We start from the raw sequence: 22685 nt of genomic DNA, 5'->3' as shown, positions 1-22685 counted from the left end.
ATTTTACGTCGGTATATCCATCTGAAGTTCCAAAATCAGCCGCAATTATAATTTTGGTATGTTTTTTTGTTGGAAATCACTTATAACATGTAGAAATGCAAAAAAAAAATTCGGAATTTTGTTGAAAAAAAATTTGCAAAATTTTTTTTTCTCTAACAATTTTTTTTGGGGGGGGGGTGGAAATCACTTAAAACATGAAGAAATGCAAAAAAAAAAAAATCGAAATTTTTTTTTCAAATTGGCCGCCATCGCGGCCATATTGGATTCTGGACCAAGTCCAAAATCTAATGGCATGATCCTTGGACCAGACCTAACCCCCCCCCACCAAGTTTCGTCGAAATCCGTTGAGGAGTTTTTCCGTAAACAGTAACCTCCATCCATCTTCGATGGTGGAGGTTAAAAAGAAGCAGAAAGTCCTCCTCTGCCACTCTCTCTGTAATGATGAAGTTGCAGAAGTAATCATACCACTTCATGTGCTCAGTGGATGTGACAGCAATTCTGGCTTTTATGGTCATGGGAAGAAACAAGTATATGATCGAATTGTGAGTCATGAAGAAGCACGCCACCAACTGCAGAAGTGTGGGGAAAGTATACCTGCCACAGATGCTGTATTGAGAGATATGATCAAATTTGTCATAAAGTATATCTATTCTGATAGGAAGAGTTCAACTTTAGCAGAGGCAAGAGCAGTCAAGTGGAAAAACTCAAAGAAGAAGTTCACCATGTGCCTCCCACCAGATCATGACTCCTTAACAATGCATGTGATGCGTGCAAACTACTTGGCCTTCATACAGAAAAAAATTCTTAAGAAGTCACACCCATCACCACTCTCACATGTTTTGCATTGTTTTCAACGGTCACGGAACCACCATATATGACCCAACTATGGGGCAGAACAAACATAAATGGCATAACTCATTTTATTAGCAGCGTCTCACGTAGCGAACGCTGCTCATAGAGAGCTCGGCGTTCTTCTTCTTCTTCTTGTGAAGACAAAACCTTAATCTCTAGGACTCGGCTCTTGTATATAAAAGATCCGGATCTCCTTAAATACTGAGCACATGTACACATCCTCACATAGACGGTACCTTTTGAGAGCGTCGATCATGAACTTTTAAATATATTCGGACATTTGCTTTAAAGTTTCGAAAAGTTCACGTTACTATTTAAAGATTATTCCATTTATCGGACTGTAATTTCGTAAATACATTATTTATTTCGTAGAGCCTGGTGTTGGCGCAGTGGTTAGGGCAGCGGCTTGGATCCAAGAGGTCCTGAGTTCAAGCCCCGTTGGGCTACTGAATTAATACACCAGGGGGTTGACTCAGCCTGTCATCCTTCCGAGGTCGGTGAAATGAGTACCAGTATACTGGGCCGGTGTATATCCCGGTTAAAATAGGTGTACCTTATCCCTGTGTCGTAAGAGGCGACCAGGGTTGCGTCAGGAAGGGCATCCGGCGTAAAACATGTGCCAAATCACTATGCGGATCATACGGATGATCCGCTGTGGCGACCCCTCACGGGAGCAGCCGAAAGAAGAAGAAGAAGAAGACATTATTTATTTCGTAAAAACACAATATATCGTAAATACGTAAATACATTATGACGGGTTTCGCTATTGGCTTAATCAAGGCACGTGACGAAATATCGGAAGTTGTTGTTGGGTTTTTTTTATTTTTAATTTTTTTTATTAGTGGACAAACCTTTTAGGATGCTGCTTTTGGACACATTTGGCCTTGTTTTTAAACATAGGATTACACATGACCGCAGTAATTGATCGTGTTTAAACCCTCTTTCAGACGATTTAATCACTATCTCAATGAGGTCACGAATTAGGACATCATAGGTGAAAAGGTCACAAAATTCGGACACTGCTGATAATTGGTACAATACACGGAAAAATTCAACACAAAGGAGATTATTGATATTTTCACAGTATAACAACTTTATTTTACAGAGGAAAGATGAAGAAACATTTTTCATGGATTACACCCATATGAATAGCTTTACACACCATAAATTATAAAGTCAAAGTTGTAATGTAATTGTCGGCTACATAACTGACAGTATACAGAACTGGGTATGGCAATCATAACAATCAAAACATACAATGGTTGCCTCTTCATAATGAGACTATAAACTAAAAATTACCCCCTTAAAATGACTGCACCTTGTTTTTTGGAAAAAATGGATTTGTATCTTGTTAACCTCCGCCATTGAAGATGGATGGAGGTTACTGTTTTCACCCCTTTCTGTTTGTTTGTTTGTTTGTTTGTGAACAGTATTACGGAAAAACTCCTCGACGGATTTCGACGAAACATGGTAGGGGGGTTAGGTCTGGTCCAAGGATCATGCCATTAGATTTTGGACTTGGTCCAAAATCCAATATGGCCGCTATGGCGGCCAATTTGAAAAAATATTTGAAATTTTTTTTTTTTGCATTTCTGCATGTTTTTAGTGATTTCCAACCCCCCCGCCGCCCCCCAAAAAAAATTGTTAGAGAAAAAAATCTTTGCAACTTTTTTTTCAACAAAATTTCGATTTCTTTTTTTTGCATTTCTACATGTTTAAGTGAATTCCAACCACCCCCCCAGCCCCCAAAAAAAAGAAGTTGTTCGAGAAAAAAGAATTTTTCAAATTTTTTTTCAACAAATTTTCGATTTTTTTTGCATTGCTACATGTTATAAGTGATTTCCAACAAAAAAAAACATGCCAAAATTATAATTGCGGCTGATTTTGGAACTTCAGGTCGATATACCCACGTAAAATCAATTTCTGTCTCAAGGAATCTAGTTATGACGAATGAATTGAGTATGTAAAAGTTAAAATTAAAAGGGAAAGTTGCAAACTATAACTCTGTGAGCACTGTTGACGTCAAATTGAATGAATAGGATATCAGGTTCACTTGAGTGACCTCGCAGTATTGGCGGCAGAGGTTTTGCACTCTTCCGAGTGCTCCGCCTCTAGTTTTTACTTCTGTTCTCAAGTGTGGCAGTGTCGATGCAAATTTCTCCAAAATTAGCATATCGGGTTTGAGGGGGATGATAATAACACCAATAATAATAATAACACGAAGAATAATAATAAAATGTTGCCAGTTAAACCTGATTGAAAAGTTAATGTATTGGTGTAACCCTTTCATGAAAAATGTACTAAAATAAGACATGATTATTACAATTATATGTGCTTGTACATGCATCTATTTTAATAATATATTGTTGTGGTTGAGGAAATTCGCAAACCACCATTCAGGTCCCGTAGGTGAGATATCTCTGTAAGTACATGTGTAGTTAGCCCAAACCCGTTGTTTAGAGGGAATAAATGTGATTAATTCAGGCTGCGACCCTTTAAGATAGCCGTTTTTCTGTTCTATCTTCATTTTGAGCCAACCACATCTCAACCTCCATCACACAACAACCACCAACCGCAACGCCGCTTCACAACAACGCCAACAGCCACGACCTTTACCTTCACAACTCGCTCTCGCAAACATCGCATCACCACCATTCCAAGCGTCGCCATGGCCATAAACCACCACAAAAAACCCTCCACCACCCTCACCTCTTCTCCTTCTGCGGCCATTCCCGCACCACTTGTGAACGCTGAGCGTCAGGCTGTCCTGGCCTCGTGCGGGACGCGCGCTGAGCCGCGGGTGCAAAAAGCGGCCTTTCTGAGGAAAAGTCGGATCAGGAATGATACACACCCACTTCTGTTCCGTCCTATCAGCGAGCGCGGGGCGATTTGGCCCCGCCTCCAGGCGCGTCGGAGTAGAATCGATATTTGCAAATTCGGGGATCAGGGGAGGTTCACGCCCACTTTTCCTCCGTCCAATGGGCGAGCGTGGCTCCGCCCCCGAGCTCATCCTGATCCGGAAATTTGCATATGGGTTCTCCTGCCGTACTATAAAGCGCCGAGCGCGGGGCGAATTCAGTCAGTTTTGGGTCGGAAGCAGTTGGAGGCAGTCAGAGTTTTGGGCTCGGGCGAGTTGGAGAGGTGTGGCGGCGGTGGAGTGTGGAAGCAGCAGTCAAGACGAGTCTGGAGGAGAGTCGGTCTGTCGGGGTTCGGAGTCTGTTGGGGAGCTGCAGAGAGGTGAAGCCGGGAGCGCGGTCGAGGTTGCAGTGGAGTCGCTCGTCACGGGACCCAAGCAAGCCCGCTATCCTCTTTCCCCAGAGCATCAACAATTCCCCCCTTCCCCCCCCTGCTGAGATAGTGCGGAAAGGGGCCCCGTTCCCACCCCATTCCAATCAGTGCCAACGAAACCCGCGGAGGAGCGCGGAGTCGGGGCACCGCCGCGACATTTGCGGCTCATCACAAGACGGGTAGGCTCCGCCCGGTCTCGCGCCCACAGACCACGTCTGCCCCCTGGTCGTTGAGGGTGGCCCTTTTCTTTTGCTTTTGAGTATATGTGTTGTCGGCGCCGTCTGTAAAGTAAAACTGTGTAAGTGTTGCCGTGTGCTCGCGTAGTCGGTAGTAGATCTGCATTGTTGTGTTTCTTTTGCAATTGCTTTTGGTGCATAATTGTTGTAATTGTATATGTGTGCTATCCGTGTGCCGTGGAATAAATATGCCTTATGTTGAACTGTTTTTCCCGTTTCGCTTCGTCTTTTCTTTAATTGAATCTCCATCTTACTTCACGGAAAGGGTTGGTAGTGGGCTAAATACGCCCGATAATTAATCGGAACCGTCGAGGTTGACGATAACACCGCTCGGTTATCCCGATAGTACGGAACGGGTCGCTTAAGTGGCCCGTGTCCGGGGTCGACCTGCGGCGAGGTGCGATCGCCCGGTCTACCCTCCGTGTGGGAACTTAGGTAGGTCGAATTTGGCGAACAACCCTATCCCACGAGCGGGGCCGATTGGCACGATCGTGGTGAGGCCGAAAGTCCCACCTGTGACTAGTTCCCGGCGTTAGTCCGAGAGGGTCACGACGGAGTTGTCCGTCCGGTGGGCGACGTGCCGCGATTCGAGTTACGTGGCCGCTCGCACGCCGGCGGGCGCGAATTCGCAACAATATATTCACATCTTAAATGACCTTCTATCTATTTTCTGTGTTGGAAGATGATCAATCTGCCCAATAAACAGAGAGAGGAGATTGGGACCATACCTGTGCAGAGCGTTGGTGCTGCTTACGCAGTCTCCTTGGCTATTGGGCACAATCCTGGACAGGTCACCACTCCGACAAAGTGTACCAGCAAGCTGCCGAGTAAAGCCTGCTGCTGCCTTGACAATCTGCCTCGTGAAGAAGTGCCCCTTTTTCCCCAAAAGAGATGGACCTTTCAAATAATCTTTAATCATTATCCAGTATTATAGAATCCCCTATTATTTGATTTTATTCTGCCTATTAAGGGATTCTCAAAAAAAAAACAATTACATTGGCATCTGAAAGTCTGCATGGAAGCACCACTCCAGCTTCAATGGATTGTTTGCCCTTGGAGAAATCCAGATGTCTTAATCACTCTTGTCAGCTTCAGATTATAAATCTTTCCCTGGCCTTTTCAATGCGAGCTGACTTTCTAACCTCCGGACCAAGAAGCCATGTGTGATCCATCTCAGCACCCAAAGGGCTGCAGCCTTGACATCATTTGGTCCCGAGGATGATTTCACCCACTCTGATCCCTGAATATAATTATTTTTTCAACCTCCTGTCAACCTTCAGGTGAGAAATATTCCTTTGCCCTTCAAAAGTAAGCTGACCTCCAGATGACTACTGCCGCAAAGCTGTGAATGATTTCCACCTTCAACCCGCAACGTGTCAGCTGTGGCGTCAGAATGTCTGGAGGGTAAACAGACCTTGGCTCACTGAATACTACATTAGAATTCAATATTCCTATGTACTTCAGAATCAGAGTAAAATTGTGTTGCTTATTGAAGCGCCTCTGAAATTTTGCAAATCGATATGTTTGTGTTTGTTTGTTTTTAATAATTGACTCAAATGCACAGGAGGAATTGAGAATTTGTTCGACAGCAGCTATCATTGACAGGTAGCTATCATTATCAGCAAAGTAGCTGTGTGTCGGGTCGCTATCATTTATTGGAACGTGGCTGTGCCGCTGATGCTGTGCCCATCTACCAGTACACTGGTGGTCATTTCGCTGACCACGGAAATATGACAGGCTGAGTCGACACCACCTGGTGTTAATTCAGCAGCCAACAGGGCACAAACTCAGGATGCTAGGATCCCAAGCCAACCACCCGAAACGCTAAACCAACACCAGGCTTAACCTCTGCCACTGAAAGTTGAACGAGGTTACGTTTTCACCTCTATCTGTCTGGTTGTTACTTGGCGAAAAAAAATTAGTGAAGTATTTTGATCGGTTCAAGTGAGTTTGTTTGTTTGGAATTTGGCAAAAACAATTTTTTGCCAAGTGCGATGACCGGTTCACTTCGTTACTTGGAAAAGAAAAACACGTTTTATAAGTATGTTGATTGCTTCTGTTTGTTTGTCTCACCGCTTACCTGTAATCGCCTGCAGGTCACAATTTGAAACCGATCTTCATGAAACTTCACCAACTGATGGAGTTCGTGATCTGACAGAATCCTATTTATTTTTGAGGTAAAAAGGTCATCAAAGGCTCAAGATCAACAACTTTCTCAAATTTCTAAAATCCTCAATTTTCATCTGATTGACTTGAAATTTGAAGATTATTTTGCATATCAGGTTCCTGAATTCACCCAAGTATTATTTTGAGGTCAACATATGCCACATTTCTAAAATTGTCAATTTTCAATCCATAGACTTGAAATTTGAAGAACATTTAAATATCAGGTCACTGAATTCTTCAATCACTTGCTATTCTTGAGGTCATCATAGGCCGCATTTCTAAAATTATCAATTTCCATCAGATCGACTTGAAAATTGAAGAGGATTTTCGTATTTCGTCATTGAATTCAACCACCAATTATTTTTGAGGTGATCATATGCCAAAAGCTCAACATAGGACAGGGGTTCTTCACCATTTTACCACTACACCCCCTCGAGTTGTTGGTCCTTGCCTCCACGCCCCACCCCCCCTCCCACTATAACCTCTCACGTTTTCAACCAAAGGATTAAAAAAATCCCTCCTGAATTAAAAGGAAAACCTGGAAAAATGCATGTTTTTTTCGTCTTTTTGTTGAACAAAGAATTCTGAATAAGCAACACTCATACAGAGCATATTTAATAAGATGACATTTAATGAGATACTTGACATTGCCTCTAAGCTTCCAGATCTTGAATGAATGGTCGAATGCCAGAGAGAGCACAACGCAAGTCCCCTTCAACGTTCGGCTTGTTTCTGTACTTGGTCTTGACAGCAACAAGCGTGGAAAATGCAGCTTCACAGAGATGCGTTGATCCAAACATTGACAGACTCCGAAGAGCTTGATGTGAGATCAAAGGGTAAACAGGAAGGTACGTGCCCCAGAACGTCTCCAGATACAGTTTTTGAAGAATTCTTCAGCAGAGGCGTTGAACTTTAACTCAAGAAACTCCTCTTGCACTTCGTCTGAAATATCAGCGACTTCACATTGAAATGGGATCCGAATGAATTTCCAGGCTTCACGCTTCTCATTTATATCAGGAAAGTATCTGATGAATTCTGCTTTCAATTCAGTCACATGAGTAATTATTTGTTTCTTTCATTCAGAATAAAGATAACTGTGAATGAGAGCAGAATCCAAGTTCACAAAACTATCTGTATTTCTATCCTGAATTCGACATTTCCAGAGGTCGAGTTTGGCAATGAAGGCTCGAATAACGTCATGGTGCATGATTATGTTGATGTTTTTTCCCTTGGAGTTTGAGGTTGATGGCTTTCAGCACTTCAAAGATGTCCACCAGGTAAGCTGGAGACAGCAAAAATCTTTCAGACTGGAACTTGTCAAGATCTACTTTCTGCTGCGAATCTAGAAATGTTGCCACTTCTTGTCGTAGTTCATAAAGCCGTCCAAGCATGTTTCCCTTCAAAAGCCATCGTACGTTTGTGTGGACAACCAAGGCTTGATGTTCAGAATCCATATCCACACACAGCTGTTTGAAGAGACGACTGTTTAAGGCTCCATCTTTGATGAAGTTGACTACCTTGATAGCCAGGTTCATGACATCCCTCATTTCAGCAGGTAGAGTTCTGGATGCCAAGGCTTCACAATGAAGGATGCAGTTCGTACCGAGAGCAGATGGACTTTTTTCTTTCACTCTTGTTATGAAACGAGATTGCAAACTAAGCATGGCCGGAGCTCCATCAGTACACACCCGTACCAGTGAGTCCCACAAAAGTTCATTTTCCTGGAAGAAGTTTGACACCACTTGAAAAATATCTGTTGCTGTTGAATAACTTTTTCATCCAATTGACTTGAACTTTGAAGAGGATTTACAGATCAGGTCACCGAATTCAAGCACCAATTGTTTTTGAGGTTATCATTGGCCAAAATATCAACACAGGTCAAATTTTATTTATTTATATTTTAAATTAATGATTTCATTTTTTTTTTCTCAACAGAAAAATGTGTGGGAGATCTTAAATGATTGGTTTTGTTTCACCAATTCTCTCTCTCTGCAAGTGATTTTGAGTTTGATTGTATGTTACTTGAGAAAATCAAAGCTTTTTCAATTATATTGGTTGGCTGAAGCCTGGTGTTGGCTTTGCGGTTGGGGTGGATGACTTGGGATGCTCGGATCCAAAGTTCGAGCCCTGTTGGCCACTGAATTAACACCAGGTGGGGTTGACTCAGACTGTCATCCTTCGGAGGTTCGCAAAATGAGCACCAGTGCTCTGGTAATTGGGGCACTGCATCAGCGGCATAGTCACGGTCTTAACCAATGATGCATCCAGCAAGCCCTGAGTCTGCACATGAGTGTATTAGTTGGTTGATAGCATTATTTTGTCTGAACGTCAATCACCTACAGGTCACAATTTTAAAAGGATTTTCACGAAACTTCACCTCCTGCTGGAGTTCGTAATTGGGAAGAAACCTATTATTTGAGGTCAAAAGATCAACATCGGCCAAAGGTCAACAACTTTGTCAATTTCCTAAAATCCTCAACTTTCATCCGATTGACATGAAATTTGAAGAGGATTTGCATATCAGATCAATTAATTTCACCACCAATTATTTTTTATGGTCAAATCTGTTTGACGGATTTCGCAACGATCATGCTCTGCCCGACGTCTGTCTTGTTTGTTTGGGTGCAGGGTATCTCAAAGTTGAGGACTGATTTGGATGAAATGTGGTGGACAGGTTGGGGGTGTAACAAGGATAAATTAATTAGATTTTGGGGAAGATCCAGATTCGGATCTGACAATTATTTCAGTGATTCTTCACCATTGAGAGAAAGGGTTGAAACAATATATATCACGATCTCAGAAAATTGAGGATGGATTCCTTTGAAACTTGGTGGACAAGTTGGTTGTGTGATGAGGACGAATTGATTCGATTTTGGTGAAAATCCGGATGCAAGAATTTTTTAATTTTTAAAGTGATTTTTCATGAGAGAGATGGGGCTGAAAACGATACAGAGCATGATATTTCAAAAAATTATTGGCCCTGATATGCTCTACTCAATTAGGCATTGTATGGCAGGGGTATGCGCTCCACAGAGTGCACTTCTCATTAATTATAAAACACACCAGTAAGCAAGTGCCAAAAAAAAGTCCTGGTGAGGGTCTCCAGTATCTGCTCTTTTTCTTGTTTATATTTGCTCCACTCCATTACGAAAATAAACTCTGTCATCCACAATTAACATGACTTTCGAATTTATGGTGTGTAAAGCTATTTACGTGGGTGCAGAAGATATGAAAATGTTTCTTGGTCTTTCCTCTGGCAATTAAAGCTGTGAGAATTGTGAAAATATCAATAATCCATTTTATGTTGACTTCTTTCCATGTATTGTGCCAATTTCAGCAGTGTCCATATTTTGTGACATTTTAACCTTTCATGACCAAACTAGGAAATACAACCTGTCACTTTGCTTATGGGTATATCAGGTGTGGGGGGGGGAGGAAGGAGAGAGAGAGAGAGGAGAGAGGAGGGACAGAAAAAGAGGAAGGGGGGATAGAAAGGAGGGAGGGTAGATGAAGGGGGGAGGACAAGAAGGGACAAGGAATTGATGAGCTAATAACAGGGAATGAGTAAGGAAGAGCGACGGTGGGAAGAGCGACGCCTCACAAAACATGGTATACACACCGGGAGGTAGGTGGGAGCGAGGATGGTTTGGTTGTGGGACTTGTGGAGAAAGGCGGGAGGGGTAGTACAGAATTGAACAAAATGGGGTACGTTAAAACAGTGTAGTAATACAGCACACGGATACCACCATGAGATATCAACAGGGGTAGAAGGGGAGGGGGTTTGGGAGGAGTGAAGCATGAGGGGAGGGGGAGGGAAAGCAGTGAGATGGGAAGGGAAGGGAGGACAGTGCAAAGAGAAGGAAAGGGAAGGGAAGGCAGCATGAGGGGAAGGGAATGGCGATAAAATGCCCCCAAACAGCAACATCATCTTATTAACTGCCGAGTTCCATATAAAATCGGGCAGCAGCATTTGAAACAATGGTTCCATACCTCCATCCACCTCTCCATCAAAGGCCTGCCTGCATGTATGCCCACACATGCAGCAATATTTTCACCCCTCCGCTCGGTTCACCACAAAACTGATTTGTACATGCAACACAATCGGGGAAGGTCGAATTTGCTTTATGGATTTCGTAAGTATAGTGCTGTGCACATCTTTCTTGTTCTTGGTTGTTTGTCAATCCTTAGTCTTTTTTCACCATTACCATGAAGCAGTTTCAAATTCAAAACTAAACCATCATTCTTCAACCATTCCCTTAACAGAGGGGTAGGGGATCAGGAATAAGGGTGAGAGAGGGAGAGAGAGAAAGGGGAGGAGAGAGGGGTTGGGGTGAATGGGGAGGGGGAGAGGAGAGGGGGAATTCCAGCAGATGTGACGTCCAGTTTAATGTCAATCTGTGAGATGGCACACACATTGATGAATCATTCTGCCGATGAAACACCGGGATGACAGTTTATAGCTGGGTCGAGATTCAAACCCAGGCGAGATAACTCAGAGCAAGCATGTGTACCTCTCGGCTATCCTGCCATGAAGTGGTGATTCATTACTTTGCAACAACTGAAAACATTTTTAGGCATTGTAATGATCCAATTATTTTGCATTCATAACTCTGGAAATGTCCCCATGGAGAACCGAGCTGCCGTATCACCTCAAGCAAGCACTCCAACGAAACTAATGAAAAAAACTAAAAAAAAAAAAAACGTAAAATTTTTTGTATGTATCTATGCCGAAGTGACGGGTCGTATAATGATAGAGGATTAAACAGAAAACCAAATCAGAAAACAGTACATTTTCAGCGAGCGAACCATCCACAAACTCACCGCCCAAGGCACCGCACGGCCAAACGCAGGGGAAAGGACCCTGAACTTTGTTTAAGTCGATCAACATATTTAGTGACAGTACGAATGTTGTTGCATGCTCAGCAAGTGACTTAGAACTCAAGCAAGCACTCCCATGTAATGGTTGATAAGGAATGGCTTGCTGGCAAGCGGTTGAAGATTGGTTATATCAACACCGTGTACCAGGAGATGCCCAGAATGGCAAGCGATATCCGAATTTGACAAATGAACACTTTTTTTTTTTTTAGCAGTTGGGCTCCTGCTGAAGTCAATAAAGCAGATTAAATTATGAAACTTGGCTGAGACCAAGAGATTCAAGAGGTTATGACATGTGAGGAATTTGAAATAAAGCCATAAACAATGGCATTTCTGGGCGTTTCTGTCCAGAGACAAACACCGTCCAGACATAACCACCGCTTAGATATGCCCAGAGACAGAGCGAAAGAGAAAGGATGCAAGAGAAGGGAACTGAAATATATTGGGAGGGGGGGTGGAACAAGGATGGGGGAGTGAGAGAGATTGGGGTGAAGGAGTAAGCACAAAGAGTATGTTATGCCAAAGGGACAACGCATGCAGGCACGCACACACTCGCACTCTCACACACACAATAACACACACACACACACACACACACACACACACACACACACACACACACACACACACACACACACACACACACACACACACACACACACACACACACACGGCTGACATCAGCAATTTTTTGGCAATCAACAGGTTGGAGTCAGTGTGATTACCGACAACAGTACTAACTGTAAACAACCCAGAAACCTTGAGTCGCTTTCACCAAAAAACAATGTTGCATTTATCTTGACGTTTCAAGGATATGTTCACAAACTTTATTATTTACCATCGACAACAGGCATTCGGCAAGTGGCTTAAGCACTCATGCAAGCACTACAATCAAATGGTTGATTAGGAATGGTTGGCCAGGCTGTCGCTGCACACCATAATGGATCCCTTTAACTTTGAAGCCGTTCTTCAACATGCACGCAGCAGTTAAAGAAATCATGAATTCATTCACATCACGACTTTATCCACAAAAGTTACAACTTGATGCAGAACAACCCTGGAGACATTGTAAAGGTCAATCACCAATTAAATAAACATTGCAAAAAATCCACCAGTTTGCCTGCTCGTCTGTACAAGTGTCACCTGGTACATCAGTTGGTGGTCCGCGCAAACGTTATCACTGTTTTTTTTCAGACGTCCGCTATTATTTTTTTACCGATTTGCTTTGACTCCCTGTAAAGCACTTCACGAAACCTCCGAAAATATAGACACAGATCTGCGAGATGTTATGGAGAGGCAGTCCATCTGGCGGACAGGGTGCATCAGGTCCAGCAGTGAATGCATTAAATTGGATAGCTCAATGAAGCTTGTAAATTTTGGCAAATTCCGAAATTTTTTGTGTCCTCAATATAATTCTCCAAACAGGAGAAAAAGATAAGTTTAATGTTTTGGAAATTTCACATTTTCTTGTCTATGTCTGGCAGAAGGAACATAGCCTTGCTTGCTTAAAGTAAAGAGGTATATCGGCTTCGTTACACGACTCGTTATTTCATTAAATTATCAGATTTCACAACAGATTTCGACACTTATTTAATCCGGATGATATCCAATCCTCAAAACCGAAGTAATATTTCAATGATATACCTTAATTAGTCAGTGAGAGTCGATCGTGGAAAATCGTATCATATAATGTATGAAATCACTCCATGCTCCGAATTTGAAAACTACAGTACTTACAAAAAGTGATGCACATGGCGATTTATAGCAATGATGAACAGCATTTGATATGAGTGAGGAGAGTGAGGGGGGGAGGGGGGTGGGGGGGTGGGAAACTTAATCATTAAGAAATCTTTGCAGCCTGTTCCAAGTCAAGGTGTGGTTGAACAGGCCAAAAAAACATGACGGCTTCAGACTCCAGTGAGGTTACCCAGGAAACACCTTTAGACCCAGAGAGCGAGGTGGCCGAGGATCACCTGATGAAGGATATAATTAAATAAGGCCATTAATTATCTTCAAAAGGGGTGTTTTAATTAACCTAAACACCCAATTTTCACTCTTGCACTTCCTTGGAGTTTTCTTAGTATGCCTGCAGTTTCAGGCTGCAAGGTTTTATGGTTTTGGAGGTATGAAAATCAATCAAGGTATGCCTATTTATTTTTGCTCCACCCCATAATTTTGTTGGAAAAGAGTGGGCAATGGTCACAAAGAAATGTGTAATTTTCATCCAGGGTTGCCACTTGTAAGTCGAGCATATTTGAATTCCCCAGACATTATCACCCATAAAGCACCGAGCCAAACTTTTGCACTCAAAAACTCAGCTCCTGGACCATAAGAGCAGCAGAGGAGGTTCACAGGGCACGTGAGAGTCAGAGTCTGAACACATTCCAAAGGTCATGGAATCCATTGTGTTTTCTTCAAAATATTGCGTCCCCAACTGCTCTCTCTGTACCCACCTTACCCAGTCATAACAAACTGCTCCTGGATTAGCTTGGTGTTGTCTTTCGTGCTTTGGGTGGCTGGCTTGGGAACCTAGCGTCCTGAGTTCGAGCCCCGCTGGATGCAGAATTAATACCAGTTGAGGTCAGCTCAGCCTGTCATTCTTTCCGAATTTGGCGAAATGTGTACGAGTATAGAGGGGCACAACTGTGCTCCAAAAAATAAGAGCGACCTGGCAGCCAAGCTGCCATACACAAGAACAGAACAGCTCCTGGATTCTGTGTCTTTTCATCCTGAGAAGTTGTAAAAGTTTCCAGCAACCCTTGCTTGAAGTTTCGAGTAACTTTTCCTCTGCAACTGGACCAGACGGCATCAGCTCACATGTCCTTAAAACATGCTCTGCTGCTCTTGCATTTCCTCTCTCTGCCCTTTTCACACTGTCATTTACCAGTGGTATTCTTCCATCTGCTTGGAAATCAGCCAACATCGCACAAAAAGGTGCAAAAATGGAATCCCTTTAACTGCAAACCAATCAGCTTACTTCCAATAATCAGCAAGGTCATGGAATCTATCATCGCAGTTCACATAAAATGAAACCTTTTTTCCAAAATCCTCCTCTCAAATCATCAATATGGATTCAGAACAGGTCATTCTGCATTGGAAATGCTGCTTTTACTCTCTCAACAATAGGTGGAGGCATTCAATGAGACATGATACACATCCTTCCAGGGATTCTTCCTCTGTGGGCAAATCTCGAGCTTTCGATGTGGTCTGGCATCCCACATTGCTTTTGTGGAAGAAAAATAATTGCTGTATATTCATGTATTCTCAAGTATTTAGGTCATGAGTATTTTGACCTACATATTGATAAAAGGAATAACTTACTATGAAAAAAGTTCTTGCTCGTTGCAGAGAAACAGCGTGACCTGGTTGATAACACTGCAAACTTTTGCCGCGATTGTGTCATACTCTCCTTCCCACCCAAAGTAGCTGGTATTGCAGTTTTGCGTTCTTTGGACGAGAGCTTATCAGCTCATCCTGAAGTTGAATTGCCAAATGTCTCACCCTCCCTTTGGAATGCCAAATTGTGGAAAGAGGGATTACAGATTACTTCTGTTACAGTGAAGTCCATTCGAATGTATCAGTGAATTATTGAATGTTCTTCCTCCTTTCCATGAAATGATTGGGTTTGTCATGAAAGATTTCCATGAAAGATTTTCCTTTGGTATGCTGATCGATCAACTGTGTGGAAATTGAGTTATTTTCCACAATACTCTCCAAATTGTCTGCCTGTCAGATCCAAAGCAAACTCCATTCTTTGATTACTGACTTTCCTTCACTTTCGTTCACAAACCCTTTCTTCTCTTTTCCCTGTTAAGGCTGGAGTAGCCCCACTGCAGTGTTCTCAGCCACATCTTATTCTTAATCTTAATCAATGATCTCACTGACTCTCTGGGAAGTCCTCATTGTCGCTTTGCTGATGACTCCACTCTCTGCCATGACATCCCTCATCCTGACAAGACAGCAGCCTCTTCCCTCTCTTCAGACTTTGACAAAAATCACAAACTGGTCAAACATATATTTCTCTGCCCCAATCTCCCTCCCCCCCCCCAAGGATTACAACCACAAACCCATCTACTTTCTCAACAACCCTCTTGAAGAGGTTCAGTCACTCAAACTCTTGGGTCTCACTCTCAGCCAAACCACTTTTCAAAGTTAGCCTTCAAATCCAGAACGTAAACCCACCATCTGACTTCCTCTACTTTCGCTCTCCTGTATGGATCGTCATATGTTTATTCAAATGACCTTTTCGAGAGAAACCTTCATCACAGACAGAGCATTTGTAAGGTCGCTCTCCTGTATGAATCCTCACATGCCTATTCAAATCACTTTTATGAGAGAAACCTTTATCACAGACAGAGCATTTGTGAAGTCGCTCTGCTGTATGGATCCTCAGATGCAAATTCAAATGACCTTTTCGAGAGAAACCTTCAGCACAGACAGAGCATTTGTGAAGTTGCTCTCCTGTATGGATCATCATATGCCTATTCAAATCACTTTTTCGAGAAAAACCTTTATCACAGACAGAGCATTTGTAAGGTCGCTCTCCTGTATGGATCATGATATACCCATTCAAATGACCTTTTCGAGAGAAACCTTTAGCACAGACAGAGCATTTGTGAAGTTGCTCTCCTGTATGGATTCTCATATGGAAATTCAAATCACTTTTCTGAGAGAAACCTTGATCACAGACAGAGCATTTGTGAGGTTGCTCTCCTGTATGGATCATCATATGCCTATTCAAATTACTTTTATGAGAGAAACCTTTATCACAGACAGAGCATTTGTAAGGTTGTTCTCCTGTATGAATCCTCATATGCAAATTGAAATCACTTTTATGAAAGAAACCTTTATCACAGACAGAGCATTTGTGAGGTCGCTCTCCTGTATGGATCCTCATATGCAAATTCAAATTACTTTTATGAGAGAAACCTTTATCACAGACAGAGCATTTGTCAGGTCGTTCTCCTGTATGAATCCTCATATGCTTATTCAAATTACTTTTATGAGAGAAACCTTTATTACAGACAGAGCATTTGTGAGGTCGCTCTCCTGTGTGGATCCTCATATGCTTATTCAAATCACTTTTATGAGAGAAACCTTTATCACAGACAGAGCATTTGTGAGGTCGCTCTCCTGTATGGATCATGATATGCCCATTCAAATGACCTTTTCGAGAGAAACCTTTAGCACAGACAGAGCATTTGTGAAGTTGCTCTCCTGTATGGATTCTCATATGGAAATTCAAATCAATTTTCTGAGAGAAACCTTTTTCACAGACAGAGCATTTGTGAGGTCGCTCTCCTGTATGGATCATCATATGCCTATTCAAATCACTTTTTCGAGAAAAACCTTTATCACAGACAGAGCATTTGTCAGGTCGTTCTCCTGTATGGATCCTCATATGCTTATTCAAATTACTTTTATGAGAGAAACCTTTATCACAGACAGAGCATTTGTGAGGTCGCTCTCCTGTATGAACCCTCATATGCAAATTCAAATGGCCCTTTTGAGAGAAACCTTTATGACAGAAAGAGCATTTGTGTGGGCGTTCTCCTCTGTGGATCCTCATGTGTATTTTGATGTCCCTCATTGAAGTAAAATCTTCACTGCAGATGTTACACTTATAATGCACTTGTCTTTCGATAACCTTTTTGGATTTGTTTAATTCAATGTTGATCTTTGTGCTGTTTTCAACAGATGTGCACTTGTATTTTGAAGGTCGTGAGTCTTGTTCTTGGGATTGTTGCTTCAAAATAAACATCTTGTTCACTCTCAAGCTGCTTCTGGACCTCATCTGCCCAATCGGACTTCTTGATTGTTCTACATAAACAAAGAACAAGAAGATATTTTACGGTTTTTTTTGTAAAACCCGAAATGCAAAAAATTTCACGATTTCAAAATTTTTATAAACCCTCAATTCAAAAGATTGAATGTTAATTTTGAAGGATTCTGCTTACGTGTTGCAGAACAGACAGTACCGCCATTTGTCAAATGAACATCTGAATCTTCCTTTGTGGAATGAAATCTCAAAGTTTCTGAGACAGATGCATCCATCTGTTGTCTGGATTCCACATTTACAGGAAAGACATCACCTGAAAATAATGAAGGACATGAAGTTTAAAACAATGACAAATATAAATCCGGTCAACAAACAGTGTACAATGGACATCACTTCCGCTGTTAGAACGAGGCTCCATAATGCTGCCACCAGTATAGGAGATGAAGTGAGGTGTTCATAACGAGGAATATATATACATATATACATATATGAGGTGTGTTCAAAAAGTATCCAAACTTAATTTTTCGTGCATAAACAAATGAAGCTAGGGAGGCGTAGTTTGGTGCACGTATGTGGGAGATCCTAATCTGTATGCGTGAATATTTTCACGCCTGCAGAAGCTGTCAGTCGCCGAAAGACCGCCGATGAGTGAGGAAGTGTAAGTGAGCGCCGTCGGATTTTCGTTTTTGACCGGTCGGTGACATCGCAGCTCGCTCGAGATGGAAAGCTGGCCGATGCGACGAGCCGATATTCATGTACTTGCTCTCAATCAATTTAGCACAATAAATGGGATTATCACAGCCCTCTTAGTTTGCACCCAGAAACCCGCTTTGTGAAATTTCAGGCATGTTTCCAAAGAGACGAACAAATGGCAGCCCGAGTAATTCCATTTATCTATTCGTGAAAGATTTTTTTTTATATGATGCTGTAAGACATTCTCTTTGCGCACAAAAAAAACAGGTCCCTCAGAGGTCCAGTTTCGGAGGTATTGATTTTTTTGTACAGTCCACAATAAGTGTACGAGGTATGATAAAGTATTTTAGCTGTTGCTAAGCAACGGAGGTGTGCACTGATGCAGTGCCCATGTTACCAGTCAGCTGGTACTCATTTTGCCGACCTCATAAGAATAACAGGATGAGGCAACCCACGTGGTGTATTTCAACAGGACTCAAACGGCACAACTGGGCTTGAACTAAAGACCCGGTGATCTTCAGCCTTAAACTTTAAGCCAAGCAGGAGAGGAGATGAAAGGATTCTGTTGAGTACCACACGTTGACTTCCAGAGTAGGCGAGTCATGAAGCCATGTGTACAATTGGCCTTGGATGCCAGAGGAAGAGAGTTGAGTAAAGGCCCTGTCACACCTTGACGTTTTAGCCAGCAATGGCAACGTTTCAAAATGTATGTAAAAGGATAGGGTACGCTGAACTTTTGATGTTTTTTCAAAAAAGTTTTTTTGCGTATTCATAACGAGTTGCGCGTATGCATAACATATTAGTAACATACACAGAACGTTTCGTTTTCTTCTAGATAACTTGTACCAACGAATGATTAGCGTGTTGTCGGCATTCACAACCTATGCCCAACGATAGTCTAACTTTGCATAGCGAGCTGCACGTATCGCCGACGATCACGTGGCGGAGCCTATTGAAAGGCTAACGCTCAACAATTTAAATCATAACCAATTTAAATCATAACCGCACGAGAAATCGAAGTGTCAACATCACCATCACACCTTGACGATTTAGCCAGCATTTGCCGACCTATGAAAAATGTGTCTAAAACGCTGGCACACGTCGAATACGTTATGGGTAAGTTGTGTCTACGTTGAAAGCACGCTGTCATACGTCGTAGTATGACGAGTCCGTCGAGAAATTTTAGGCATGCTGAAAATTTAATGACGTATGCCAGCGTATGACACACGCTCCGCATACGCTGGAAATAAGTTGTACACACGTTATGCGATTGTTGACACATGTCCACACACGTTACTTGTAAGTTACTCAGAAGTCGAAACACGTCGAGGTAATGTTTGGCGTACACGAAACTTATTTTCTCCGTCAAAGCACATTTTCTTTTTTTCTCCTTGGCTCCGTCAAGGCACGTGACGAAATATCGGAAGTTGTTGTTGTTGTTGTTATTTTAGTCTATCATGAACTTTTAAATATATTCGGACATCAAGTTTTAAGTTTATAAAAGTTCACGTTACTGTTTAAAGATTATTCCATTTAATATATTGTAATTTCGTAAATACACTATTTTCTCGTCATGGACAAACTTCGTCCATGACAGATTTGACGTGACAGCTTGTGACGAAATATCGGAAGATATTGTTGGTTTTTTTTTTTTTAATTCTTCTTCCTCATCTTGTTCTTCTTCTGGTGAAGACAAAACCTTATGGAGGTTGTCTGCACATAACAAGCAAATCACATTCACTTCATTTAGAAGTGTCAAACCACTCTGTGTCAGTGCCCTCCCAAACATCAACTACAAGCCCACATCCTTGCACATGTCTCCCTCACCCCATCCTCATCTACCCACGAGAACTGCCCCTCTCAGGTTACCCATCTCACCCCCTCCCACAGTACACCAATCCCACACCCTCCCACCTGCACCTTCTCAGAATACCCCCCCACCCCACCCCCGTCTCACGCTGCAAGCCTCTCACCCTCCCACCACCTTCGACCCTGTCCCTCACTGTGTGTACCTCAAACATCTGAGGCCTCCGCTCCATCCTGATTGAGCTCTCAATCCAGGCTGCATCTTACTGCCTCGACATTTTCTGTTTAACAGATTCCTTTCTCCCATGGGATGTCCCTCACAATGTCCATGCCTATACAAGAGGTAAACAAACCACTTACTGCACACGGATAACTTAAATGATGCCTAGTGTTGGCTTTGTGGTTGGGGTAGTGGGCTTTGGATCCGAGAATCCTGAGTTCAAATCCCACTCAGCTGTTGAATTAATACCAGGTGGGGTAGACTGTGCTTGTTATCCTTCCAAGGTCGGCAAAATGAGTTCCAGCATGCTGGTCTACTGTATTGGAGTGGCGACCCATCCAGGATTGTGTCCAACAGCCAAGGAGACTGATTTGGCAGCACCAATGCTCTGCACAGTGTGCGGTCCCAATGGAGGGATGGATAACTTAAAAGGTGATGTTAAACATGGGACACTTTGGAATTTAATGTGATTTTGAAGAAAAAAACATTGACTTTGTAGATCGAGAATTGAAACGTCTTCAACAACACAAAATTGTTCCAAAAGAGATTCCATAATTTACAATAAAAAAAACATGAATGGTTCATCATCGAGGTATTTCTTGACATGTGAGGGTGTATAAAATGGTGACATACCAGACTTGGGTGTTAATCCATCATCCTGATCGTGGAGGTTGCAGACATCACTGAAAACGATTCCTCGGAAAGCAGGAACATTTTCCAGCTGCACATTTTGGAATCCAATAAACTTTTGGGAGAAACTGGAAAGTTCTCGAATAACATTCTCCAAGTTGATGAACAGACTTCCCAACAGAGAAGAGCCTGCAAGTTGGACATCCTGCGGCTTCAAAAACGAATTCACAAATTTACAGAAGTCAGCATACATTGCAAATTTAAATTTCTCTTTGGCGAGAGAGAGGAGCTCTGTTCGCAATGAATCGGAGTCTGTACAAGCTCGAAGAACCTTGTGATTCTCAATTCCAAGTACATTGATCACTGCTTGGGCTGTTTCTGCTCTCAGACCTTGTGATTGGAGCCATTCCAAGAAGGTGTCCATTCCAACGATGACCTGTCAGGGACACAAGGCTCATGTTAACAAAGGAACGGTTATCCATGTCATTTTCTTCAAAAGGGACACAGACACAGACACAGAAACACATACACACACACACACACACACACGAAGAAGGTAAGGTGCAGCACATTCCTTGGGAGTTGTAGAATTCCGGAATAATTTCCCTGTGGAGTCCAAGTGACCTGACACTGATGCCCGTGGAAGGTTCACGAGGAATGTTATATTTTAGACCCTCACGATGTTGTTGAGTTTTTGGATCATGAATCAGGTTTTCATCTCCATTCAGGTTATGAAGGTTAAATATCCCACGGAACAGGTAAACGAGGTAATCGTACCTCGCATCCTCGTTACACCTCGTCGTGAGGAGATAAAATTGGATAAACAAGTTAATTATAAAAGGTTTCTGGTGGTTTTGTCATTAAAAGGAAGAATGAGGTTTAATTATCGTTGTAGGAAGTTTCGTGAAGATGTAATTGTCAGGTATGAATTTTCTGTGTCCTTATTGATTGGCCACATATGGTCCATATTTAAACATTCGGTAATTGCGTTAATCAGTTGTCTGGATTCAAACCAGTGTCCTTGCTGTCTTAAAATGCATTTTACGCAAGCCGACATGGCTCCTGTCCTTTCCAGAAACAAACGTGCAGCAGGCAACTGTTATGAATTCCAGCCTTTGACCTCAAAGCTGTTTATGAATATGTGCCAGCTTTGTCTCGCAGCCCACTTCCAACCGTGGGAGAGTTATTGGATTGGCAAACTTCCCCTGAGGTGGAGGGAGGGGGGGGAAGCCCACTTGCACCTTTGTTTCTTGCTTTTCTCCGCCTAGGAATAGGTTTTATATATGAAAGTCTTGTAGTGTGACTTTTGGTGTGGTACTGGGTCTGACTGCTGTGGTTGGTCCCTGTGCCACCTCGCTTGGAAGTGCTGTGCCGCAACAATAAACCGCATATTCGAGAATCTTCTGTTGACTCCTCTCAATTCTCGGCCGGGATTGAAGGGTCTTCATCACAGTGATTACAAAACAATGTGGTGAATAAAACAAAACGAGTGAAAAACACCTCATTAAATCAACAACCAAACACCTCAACACACATTGGATAAAAACTCCTTTAACTTCCCTTCATTTCCGACATCGAGGAACAGAAAATTATTTTATATTTAAATTCACGTTTTAAACATCTTTCTGATAATTAAATAATAATTCTGAAAATACCTCTTCAGATCAGTTCCACCGGCACCACGAGGACCTGAGGTACAGGAACAACACAAGTTTACACGAAGATCACCCGGAAGTTCTTCTTCTTCTTCTTCTGTTGATCGAAAATGATTCTTCTCACTCTGAACGAAAATGATTCTTCTTCCTCTTAAAAAAAAATGATTCTTCTTCGTCTCAACGAAAATGATTCTTCTTCCTCTTCCTTGTAATCACTTTTGTTGTCCTTTTCTTCACTGATCTCCACGATGCAATTTGACGACTCATTTGCCAATTGGTGTCGTATGAACGATTGAAGCCACAGATCGGCCATTTTACCACTCCCATTCATTGTGGACGAGTGACACCTCTTTGCAATCACCTTTCGTTCGTCGCCTGGTGTTGCTCAGTGGTTCGGGTGGTGGCTTGGGATCCTTGGGTCCTGAGTTCAAGCCCCGTCGGCCGCTGAAATTAGTGCACCAGGGGATTGACTCAGCCTGTCATTC

At 42.4% G+C, this 22685-nt stretch overlaps 1 protein-coding gene across 1 annotated transcript in view; it reads right to left on the bottom strand.

Moving 5' to 3' along the window:
- LOC147029127 (uncharacterized) overlaps positions 1-22352 on the bottom strand; it is a 90354-nt gene extending 68002 nt beyond the window's left edge. Inside the window, exons 1-5 of the mRNA XM_085876581.1 lie at positions 22201-22352; positions 20549-20981; positions 17375-17509; positions 15617-17237; positions 819-883 (exon numbers count right to left, since the gene is read on the bottom strand). Coding sequence (XP_085732707.1) covers positions 819-883; positions 15617-17237; positions 17375-17509; positions 20549-20969 — 2242 coding nt within the window. The 5' untranslated portion in view covers positions 20970-20981; positions 22201-22352. The remainder of the gene's footprint in view (positions 1-818; positions 884-15616; positions 17238-17374; positions 17510-20548; positions 20982-22200) is intronic.
- Between the last annotated feature and the right edge of the window lie 333 nt (positions 22353-22685).

Source organism: Eptatretus burgeri, chromosome 4, assembly GCF_056783735.1.
Source record: "Eptatretus burgeri isolate ZD-2024b chromosome 4, Ebu_testis_v1, whole genome shotgun sequence".
NCBI classification, from domain to species: domain Eukaryota; kingdom Metazoa; phylum Chordata; class Myxini; order Myxiniformes; family Myxinidae; genus Eptatretus; species Eptatretus burgeri.
Note: the sequence above shows the minus strand (reverse complement) of the source record. Positions and strands in the feature narration are given on the sequence as shown.